This window comes from Lepisma saccharinum, chromosome 4, assembly GCF_977018435.1.
Source record: "Lepisma saccharinum chromosome 4, izLepSacc3.1, whole genome shotgun sequence".
Classification (NCBI taxonomy): Eukaryota; Metazoa; Arthropoda; class Insecta; order Zygentoma; family Lepismatidae; genus Lepisma; species Lepisma saccharinum.
In genome coordinates, this window is record NC_139232.1 from 59,263,747 (window position 1) to 59,274,807 (window position 11,061).

The following is an 11,061-nucleotide window of genomic DNA, read 5'->3' on the forward strand; positions in this document are numbered from 1 at the left end:
TACTGTCTTCCTGAAATTTGTTTTCCCCAATCCACATGCTCAGTCACAAGGAGTTCCCATGCTGAAGAAATATATAAACAGGATAACAACACCAAGCTCTTCCTGTGCCTGCATTTAATTTCAGGCACCTGTCCAATCCACACTCTGTTTATATGCAGCAATCGGAGGAAGTTAACGTGGTTGAATACCTGTACCCTTCTTGCATCGTGGAACAAGGGCTCACATTGGCTGGCTTATGTGTCTTCCCTGTTCAACCTTGTACTTCAGTTCACTGATAGGAGTGTGGGTTGTACAGGATGTCAACTCCTGATCACCTCTCTTCCCTGTTGATAATGTAGCAACAAACGTCCATCTGTGGAGCACTACTTGGGCAACGGTGATGATGAAGCAGCACAAGAACCCCAATAAAATCTTATTGGACAGCAGCAGGCAGCATGGAGATGCACAGTCTCTGCTTCTATCATCTATAGATCCACCACCATATTTGAAACCCTGGCATGGGAGAAATGGTGCTGGTGTCACTAGTTTCTCATGAAAAATTCTGTAGTTTACATATTTTCTGAGGTTTCAGAAATCTTGATGCTAGTATACATGGCTCAGCATTCTACTGTTTTCATACAAAGCATTGTTATGGCCAGATGTTGGGGACCCAATTCTCCCCAATAACTTGGAACTGTTGGACTCTTGGTCCTGGTGAGATAGTAAGAACCTTCGAAAGCTGTGGTAGATGTCTCCAGTATCAACCCTGATGACTGAGTTGAAACAGGTGGAAACATTGAAGAGTTCCAATCAAAACTCCGAATTACGACAAAAAGTATTGCAATGAATAAAATCTGTGATACACATCATAATTAGTCAAAATCTGCTATTGCAGTAGAAGAAAAAGGCCATGAGAATACACAACCTGCTGCTTTGGGTAGCATGTACATGAAACATGGTCATGGGTTCTTTTAAAAAGCAAATGTAGGTAGTCTGCAAAAGGTGGATCTGGTATTTACAAAGATTACAATATTTACAAACAACTTTATATTGAGTTGTTCACTGCATGTAAATGTTACTTTATGTCCATTTCAGCTAAAGCATCCAAGATCATAATGTTGTCAATGTTAATTTCAGGGTGAAGTTCCAAGATGACAGTATTGTGAATTGCAGAAAGGAGGTGGCATCTCATACTGACAATGCTAACAAAGAATGTATCCTTTTGAAGTACATGTAATACTTTATCTACTCTTAATTTATAGTTGTAGTATGTGTATGCATATTTTTTATTTATTTATGCATTGAGAGGATGTAAAAAGCAGAAAATGCATCTTATGCAAGAATCAGTATTAGAAATATTTATATTAGGATGGATCAAATGAAAACAGAACAGTGGATGTATTGGGTTATATTTATGTATGTGTGTGGCGATAACCCTGCGTAGAGATAGAGCGGGAGGTAAGAAAGGAAACCCCTACTGCATAATGGACTCGCCATAGATAGTCATGCGTGAGCACGTGATATGAGTAGGCGGTCGGGCAGCAGTATCATTCGAGAAGGTGAACGAGCAGGCAGGCAGCCAGTCGGGCAGCTCTCCACTGCCGAAGAAGTCCAAAATGATGCAGAGTAGTGGCAAAATGCTGCTGACATGTTTTTTCGATCATGAAGGACCTCTTCTCCTTGAGTTTCTGGACCATGGTCAAACGATCAACGCTTCTTGTCACTGCAGTACCCTCCACCATTTGCAGGCAGCAATCAAGGCCAAACAGCCCGACCTGTTGCCCTCTGGAGTGGTTTTGCATGACAACGAACTGCCACATACGTCAGCTGTTCTTGGGGTTGGGTTACTAGACAACATTTGACTTGCTTTCCCTGTAGTGAAGCAATGTCAGTGTTGCAAGTTGTACTTCTAATAGTTGCATGTGTTGGAATTGGACATGTTAAAACTTTTGTAATTTTGTTTGAAAAAAAAAATACATGTAAAATGTTTTAGACACACATTGTCCCATCTTATCTCTCATGAAAATTCATTACTGGTTTATCACTTTGTAACAGTACCTGGGTTTGACTCAGACATTGACACAAATTGCATGTTTAAGCTCCCACATAAACAAATATTTTACGTAGTGATCATAACAATTACCAATTGAAAGGGAGTATACTTTGTATTGTGAAGGTTTTTCTGTTTTTACATGGACAGAAATCTGGATTTTCCTTAACTAGATTTCAGACTTTATTCTGTTGGAGAATATAACTTCTCAGTACACACGTCCATGCATTTTGGATCTTAAAATGGGAACAAGGCAACATGGTGATGATGCTTCAGCAGAAAAGAAGAGCAAACAGATTGCAAAATGTGCAGCCAGTACCTCGGCATCCTTGGGGGTTAGATTGTGTGGAATGCAGGTAAATAGACAATATTTTTAACCTAACATGAAACCAAATTTCTTCACTATGAAATTTAATCTTTTTAATGCACATAAGGCAACTTATATTCAATTTAAAGCAGTTGAGCTTTTCTTTGACATAGTTACATTACAAGATATTTTTGAAGAAGTGTGTGTGCTAGGTTCAGTGTAAGATATACAATAAAGTAACACCCCCCCCCCCCCCGAGTTATGTAAGGAATTCGTTCAGTAAACCTTTATGTGACTTGAATTTTACGTATGTCGAATTTGTAAATTTCTTAAGTGTAACTTCGTAATAAACTGCAATATTTATGTATGTATATATACAGGGTATACACAAATGAATGGTGCGATTATAAATGTCAATAAAAATTTTATTTTTCAACTTACGTGGTTGCAGCAAACACTGTTAGAGGCGGAAACTGTCCCAGTTTTGGATATGAGAGTTAAAATTACATTCCTTGAATGTGGGCTCTCCTGGTCACATGACATACATCAATGAGGTAATCAAACTCGTTCCAGACACGGTGTAACATGTCCACTGTAATTTTCTACACTGCATGCATTATCCGATCACGAAGTTGCTGGATGGAAGTTGGCATTGGTTGTGCATAAACCCTGTCTTTAATAAACCCCTATAGAAAAATCGCACGGCGTAAGATCCGGGAAACAAGGGAGCCAGAATATGAATTTTTTGTGGAAAATCCTTACGTGATGGAGGCCATATTTGGAATCACGTATCAAAAATATTGTAATATAAATTCGCATATCAAAAACATATACGTATGATATATGTATATTATTTACACAGTATTATTTTATAAATGAAACATCATGCAGCAGTATTTACTCAGATATAAACTATAAAAGTATGAAACATATATAAAACAATATAAAAACAATTTGAAATCACATTTTTCAAATAAGAAAAATGTCTTGTGACAGCTACGTACAGTTATTACATAACTGCAAATTTACATAAGTTGCATATTACGTAAGTCGGGGGGGGGGGGGGGTACTGTACACATTGATTTGTTGTTGTTTTAAGTCCACTTTACACACAAATAGGTTGATCTGAACTGGACATACTACAGTTTAAAGTGAGATCCGAACCGCTATGCAATGTCCCTTAACTGGGTATGAAAACCAGGACCCCTTGATTACAAGGTGATGATATTATCACTCCGCTATTGGGGAGGCCCTACACAATACATATGTCCTGGGTGTTTTTTTAATATTGAAATGAGGAGAAATTCCCCCTCTGTGACTGCAAAATATTTAACTTGGGGATGGATGGTGGTGGTGTGTGTATGTAATATTCCTGTGCTTTGAACAAAGTTAACTGTAATCACCCTGGAAATACCACACTATATACATACATATATGAAATACTTTTACAGAACTGCACCTATTATATATTGGATAATTAGCTAGTGTTTGCCTGTGCATTCTGTGCCTGTTGAAGTTTGATCGATTGTATTTATTTTACTTCACTTTCCTGATACTTTTGGCTAATCGCAAAGATGAGAATGAGTGATGATATGATGAAATTGATGAAGGGACACAAAGAGAACCCATGCCCAGGTCCGCATTCGAACCCGATACCTCTGGTATCATAGCATGCTGCGCTAACCACTTCACCATGAAAAACAGCTGTTCATTGAAGAGAATAATGATGAAGAAAGAACATAGCATGTCAGGCAAACCATTTTTCAAAATCAAATTTAATTTAATATTACCCAGCGTCGAATAACATGGATACCTGGGGGAAACCCTGGGGGGTAAAGGCGGTCAGGGGCATGATGCTGATCACATCACCCCCACTCACGACCGGATCAAGAAAGTGTGGGGCATTACCCCCACACCCCCTATACGCCTTCATGGCGTGGTGTCATGCACAGGGGAACACTTTACCTTTTTCTTCTTTTATTGCTTAGAGATTCTCAAAAAGAATGTTGTAAATATTTGTGAGGTCACTACTTCTACAGAATTTGTAAATAAATTGATTCTGATGATGTGCTGCAAATTTTCAAATGCAGATTTCTGCAATGAAAATTTCACTTATGCAGGAGTAATTGTAATAATACACAATAATTCTGTGTAGAGAATTTAATGTGCACTAACAATAATGATTTTTTACTCTCTCTTTTTCTGTAGGTATACAGAGGAGATTCAGATCACTATGTAAAGAAAGACAAATACTGGGGACGTGAACTAAATGAAGAAGGTTTCAAAAATGCTTTATGCAAGTTCTTCCATGACGGTTATGAGCTGAGGCATCAAGTTATTAGGCAGGTCGTAGAAAAGCTGGAAGCTCTTCGAAGAGTGATTGAAAGGCAAAGCAGCTTCAGATTCTATTCTAGGTGAGTATTGTGGTCACAGTTGACCAAAAATTGAAATTAAAGCTTTACAAGTACCTCTGGAACAAATTCTGACACCCGCAAATCTCGAAAGGATATTCACAATGCTCAGATCAGAACCATGGATATTATGGATTTCCAGTGGATGTCCATGGGAATCGAGGTTTCATCAAGTTTCTCCTTTGTAAGCAAATGGACGATTTATTTCTGGCTTCTTATTGAGAATATATTCAATTTTCCAAAATTTATTAACAAGATGATGCACAGTATTTCTTGGTTTGGTTTGAGTTGCTGTTTTAAGTCCACTTTGTGCACAGTAAGGCTAATCGGGACTGGACCTACAGTTTAAAGTGGGATCCGAACCACTTGTGCCTCCACCGGGTATCGAACCCGGGACCCCTTGATTACAAGGCAATGACGCTACCACTGCGCCATGGGGGAGGCCCCACAGTATTTCTGTGTGAAGCAGGAACACTAGGCAATTCCCATAAAAATTGCCTCCGTACTCTTCTGCAAGAGTTTGTTTTCACATAAGAATCTTACATAAAAATCCTTTTTTCGGAAGTGTCCATAAGTTGCAACATTATAAGAACATTAACAACACTTACGTACTAATGACATTTATCACCTTAGCAAACTAAATAAGTGAATATACTGTAAATCCTTCTTCAACATTATATTAGGATGACAAACTGGCCAAAACTTGTCACCTCGTGGGAACGTCACTGACACAAGCGACAACACTTACTTTTCTGAAAGAGGTCATCATGCAGAGTCAAAAAAAATGATGTTGCCAACTTCGCAACCTGGGACGGTGACTGCCATATTGGATTCAAAATGGTGGCATGCTAAATACACTGATCTTATTATTTCTCATGATAGAAAGATTACTATGCTACACAGATTTGCAAAAGTGAGGCCCTTAGAAAGAGAAAGCTCCAAGGAAGATAAAATGATCATCAGACTAAGTTTTCTTGTTATTCCTTGAATATAGAAACAAAAAAAACTTTCAAATATTTTATTTTTCATGCTCTTGAAATTGTATTTTATCTCATAACACGGTAAATATCAATCAAATCTAAAATATGGTTAGGATAAAAAGTAAAATACAGTTTCTCGTGATTGTTACAAAGTATTTGAGGATGTTCTCTTTCTTAGTTCCGAAGTTATGAATCAAAACATATTTCTTGGCATTGTATTATAATGCAGAGTTTACACCTGGCATTTCAGACTCTCCAGTTCAGTTTACCAAGATATAACGAGGAAGACATAATAAATAGTGTTGCCGCTTGTGGCAGAGATGTTCCTACGATGTTCATTTATAGGCACGTTTTCTAGGAAAAGTCTCACTACAATGACACATCCTTCTGTATCAAAGCAAAGAGGGCATTCTCAGCAGGTAGGCAGACAGAGAGGTGCCACATTCCAAAGGCACGGGATCTGTTCTCTGTAACATGTTATTGGTCAACAGTGACAATTTGAATTTGAGATACTTTGAGGCAATGAATAGAAAGAGATGCTCTTGTTGTTTACTGTCTGTGAACTTAGATGTATCATTAATCAGAGTTAGCTATGTTGCAGTGCTGAAGAGGTACTTGATGAAACCTTGAGTTGGAAAACTACCAGCTGTGCTATGCACTTGAGTTGAGCGATATGTCTATCCTATTCCACTGGCAAGCAGTGTGCTTCTAGCCACTATACATGCCATATTTTAGTGGCACCATCATACCCTCTTGAAGGCACTGTATATTCTACTATACATTTCAATTTCATTTTAAAACTTGCATTTAATATGTATAGTGGACTCTTTGTAATTTGAACTCCAAGGGGACATGAAAAAATCGAATTATCCAAAATTGAATTAACAAAAACATGCATTATTAAAGAAAATCAACAAAACAAAACTACTGTCCTACAGTATAAAGAAAACATAGTGAACATGCAATGGACCTTACCATAAAGATTGCCGTATTTTGTGCATGGTCCTACAGTGTAAGCCAAAAACAATTTCCCTTACAATAGTAGTTTCCAGTAAATGGAAAACATTTTTAAGTAACCACACTGTATTAACACACAAAATCGCATACACGTGTAACAACATTAGCTACATGTTCTCACTTGAAGAAGTTCGTAACTTTTACAAATAAAAGAAACTTTGTGTAACAGTTTACAAATTGTAAGTTAATTTCATTGTGGGAATGCTTACATATACATTTTTTTTTCAGCTCTCTCTTGATTGTATATGAAGGTTCCGAGTTGGATGAACAGCAGTACCTTCCATTAAGATTGGATGATGATGAAAGTGGTTTAAATAATTCCTTCCAGAACTCTAACCTTGGTGAATCAGAACTTAGTGATGAAGGAACAAGGGACTCGTTCATGGACAATTCGCTGTATGATCATGAAATGGATGCAAGCAATTCATCAGATTTTCTATCGCAAAGCCATGATGAAAATAGCCATGAGCAAAAAACAAATACATTCTCATACTTCTCCGAAGACACTTGTTTTGTGGACAGTTCCAGTGGTAGTAATGTTGCACTGAGACCTACAAATGTTAGTTCAGGACATTACAGTGCTAGCCCAATGTCCGTGGACAGTTGGCTGAACTATAGCGACTCTTCGCAGCTGACAGAATCATCAGAAGAAGCTTCATCGGACATAGACATAGGTTTGTGTGCAAGAAGCACCGAGATAGGAGCTCAGTTGCATACAAAAACAGTTCCTAAACGAAGCTGGTCGGAGAAGGTACAGCGAGATAGCATGGATGAAGCATCAGGCACCAAGAAGAGATCTCTGAGTGGTCCAGCAAAAGTTGATGTCCGTATCATTGACTTTGCCCACACTACATTCAGTGGATTCGAGGGTGATTCATTAGTTCATCATGGACCTGATTGTGGGTTTCTAACAGGGTTAGACAGCCTAAAACGATTACTTTCAGAAGTACTGACAGAAGGATAATGCTACTTTTTATTTCTTGTGTTCACAATATACAATCTAGAAAGCACAAACATATTTTTCATTAAACAGATCTCTCTTATGCAACAGTTCCTTCAAGCAATACATATTCGTGTTACCGCATTCAATATTTTGGCTTTCTGAGACCCGTGATGTAATAAACAAGAAAGTACAAAGAGTAACTTCTTACATGCACAATTTGTTTTGTTCGAACAAAACTTAGGCTGTGCTGCATTCTCAGATATTGCTCATTAAAACAAAGCTGTTTTGTTTTGACAGTTCCCTGCTCATAGTAAATATCAAAATTCATTCTAGAGTAACCAGACAGTATTGTTGAAGGTAATTTTGAAGTAATCAGAGCTGCATTGTAAGATATTGACAATAACTTTGATGCTTACGCACGGTTATAAGAACTTAAAAGTACAAGTTATTAGTGATGTATTTTGGTATATATGTATATTCCCTTGAAAGGGACCACTCATTTAATGTTGTATGAATGTATCATATTTTTATTTACTTTGTAAAGAATTCAGTTTCCCCTACTGTAAACATATTACTTGCTGTACTTGTAATTGTCAGAGGTTCTTTTTATTATATTTTTTATTGCTCATATTGGTGGATATGCATATAACATACTAGAGTTTCAATTTGTCATATAGATATGTTTACTATTTTCTAAATAAGTAACAATTTTTTAAAAAAAAAAAATCATTTGGGATTTTCTGACTGCCAATAATTATTTATGCAGTCATGACTACAGCGCACAATACAAATGCTTTGTTAGATGGTCGGTCCTATTTATATACATATAATTAGGTATACACATATTAGTTACCAGATTGCTAATAATATATGCATTTAACTGGTGTAGCCAAAATTTTAGCTTGATGCACTTACTGTGGTACATTTTACTCAAATCTATTAGGAGAATATATTTTAACCACAAGTGATTGTGGTTAAAACATTTTGGGAAAATTACATTTAGTCACTTTGACAGAAATAAATCATATTTTATTATATACATGCCATGCTATGAAAACCCTCCTCCTCCAATATGAGGCATGCCACTTCTTAAAATAATTCACATGACTCTTCCATCACACTTTTCTTTACAAAATGAATGAGAGAGAGTGATAGGATTTGTATGACAAATAGTTTTATTGTGTGTATGTTGAGTGAAAATGTCGAGATTGAAGAATTTTCTTCAATTAGCTTTAGAAAAAGAATCCTGAAATTTGCAACTAAGCTCAGTCTGTGTTTTTCATCACTATTAACAGTTTTTTCCATGTATTCACAATTTTATACATATTCATCACATGTTACATAAATCTTTCCTTCATATTTTACCATAATATTCCTCTGTCAGAAAGCAATTTAGGGTTTGCATAGGAACTTTGTCAAGAACATGCAGCAATTTCCTCTTTTAATTGTAAAAATAAGGTAAATTTTGTTACTTGTAATGTATCTCCCACAAAGTATTTTGTTTAATATTTTTTAAAAAGAAAATGGTATTTATTTCTCATTCTGTAATTTCAATATTAAGTGGAAACCAATGATGAGGTGGTGTAATATTTGCTATTTTTAATCCACAAATTTGGATCAATGTATTAGTTAAATTATTAATTTGTAACCTTTTTATTGTTCATCTTGATCTAAATTAAGATATTTTTTATAATGCAAAATGCTTTAATTTTTTTTTAAAATTACAGGATTCAAATTTAAAAATTTTGTCAAATAATATGTAATGATTTTGGATATTTTGTTAGCTGGTTCAAGGATGATTTTTATATATGCAAAATAATTATTAAAACAATGTATATTTTAAAGTGGCCAAGTAGAGGCTGAAAAACTAAAAATAGAAGATGGGGTTTCCCATGTTTGATGTATTTCCTATTTGGAAAAAATATATATATATGAATGGAGCAGATGAGAAAATAAAAGAAGTTAGTTTTTTATTTAATGAAGTTGATACCCAAGTGAAGACATCAATATTGACAATGCGGTAGTAAATAAATACAGAAAGCATTGGTACTCACTTTTCTGCGAAGCTGATTTTCATTGCTCTATTAATTTTGGTGGCCACTGCTATCATCCTCATTGGAACGTGCGGCAATGTCGCTTGCATGCTTCTGTTGTTTTTAGTTGCTTATCCTGGCTAACTCTGGAGCAAGGCTGCGCATATGGTCAGAGAAGAGGGAGGCAGGGGGGTGGTCGAGTAGACAGAGTGATGCATTACACAGTGCTGCAAAGGCTGGTAAGTGCAGTCTCTTTTCCCCTCCACTCAATCCCATTCACACTCGCATGCTCATTGGTGGAGCAGTCTCGTGTCACTACTTGTACAGAGACTTGTTTTCATTTTGTTGGTCCAGAGATAACAGAGACAGAGTATAGGTGTGCTGTTATCGTCTATCTGCCTGCATTCGTCTTATCTGCCATTCTCTGGTGTTAACTGCTGTAATAGGGGAATCCATGTATGATGTGCTTGTCTGCTATCTATGTTTAGTTTGTGGGGGAAGTGCATGATGGCATGTGTTTGATTTTAGTATCCGTGTGTGTGCGCTGTGTTTGACATATACATACTTTTTGAATTTTATGCTATTGTGTTTGATATACAGTAAACCCTTGTTAAGACTAATACCAAGGGACCGAAAACTCAAGAGTTCGTGTTAAAAAAATTTGTGCTAACCGGGGGACTCAAATATTATTGTTGCAATTTTCTTTCTACACATTAACCATTTACAATATGTATTATGTATGTCATCATAGAAAACACTACTACAATACTACAGTAATTAACTTTTAAAAAAAGTACTCTCAGATCATTTTCTGGTGAAAAATTCCTGTATATTACGCTGTCGCAGATGGGAACGCAAATGCCTGGTAACTTCACAGCCAACTGTACCCATAGTTTCCGTAAAACTAGCGGTCAATTCGGATCAAACTCGTACTGATTACGTTTTAAAGAATAGAAAAACACATGTGAACACACAATTGAATTTGTTGGTTAAATACTTATAAGCTCATTGTTGACGCGATGATTGCGATTGTCTAGCAATTGCACCAAAGTTTTAATCTTGATGTTACTCGTACTGGCTATGTTTTAAAGAATAGAAAAGCACATTTGAACACATTGTTGATCTGAATCTGTTGATTGCAATACTGTATAATTTGATTGTTGACAAGATGATAGAGATTGTTGAGCAATTTCTTACATACCTAGCAGAGGAAGGACAGAACAACAGAAAAAAATATGAAAAACTTTGAAAGTTCATGTTAAATGAGATCTAATGACGCAACGGACTTAAAAAACAGTTCGTAATTTGTGGTAACCGAAATTCAGGTTAACCGATAAAACT

The 11,061-nt window shown here is 36.3% G+C and overlaps 1 protein-coding gene across 4 annotated transcripts in view; it reads left to right on the forward strand.

Annotated features, from left to right (window-relative positions):
- Ip6k (Inositol hexakisphosphate kinase) overlaps window positions 1-9,635 on the forward strand; it is a 64,702-nt gene extending 55,067 nt beyond the window's left edge. For all 4 annotated transcript variants that reach the window (XM_083120550.1, XM_083120551.1, XM_083120552.1 and 1 more), the window contains 4 exons: window positions 1,117-1,193; window positions 2,210-2,385; window positions 4,545-4,750; window positions 6,973-9,635. In XM_083120550.1, the coding sequence (XP_082976676.1) occupies window positions 1,117-1,193; window positions 2,210-2,385; window positions 4,545-4,750; window positions 6,973-7,708 (1,195 nt within the window). In that variant the 3' untranslated portion in view covers window positions 7,709-9,635. The remainder of the gene's footprint in view (window positions 1-1,116; window positions 1,194-2,209; window positions 2,386-4,544; window positions 4,751-6,972) is intronic.
- Window positions 9,636-11,061: the final 1,426 nt, after the last annotated feature.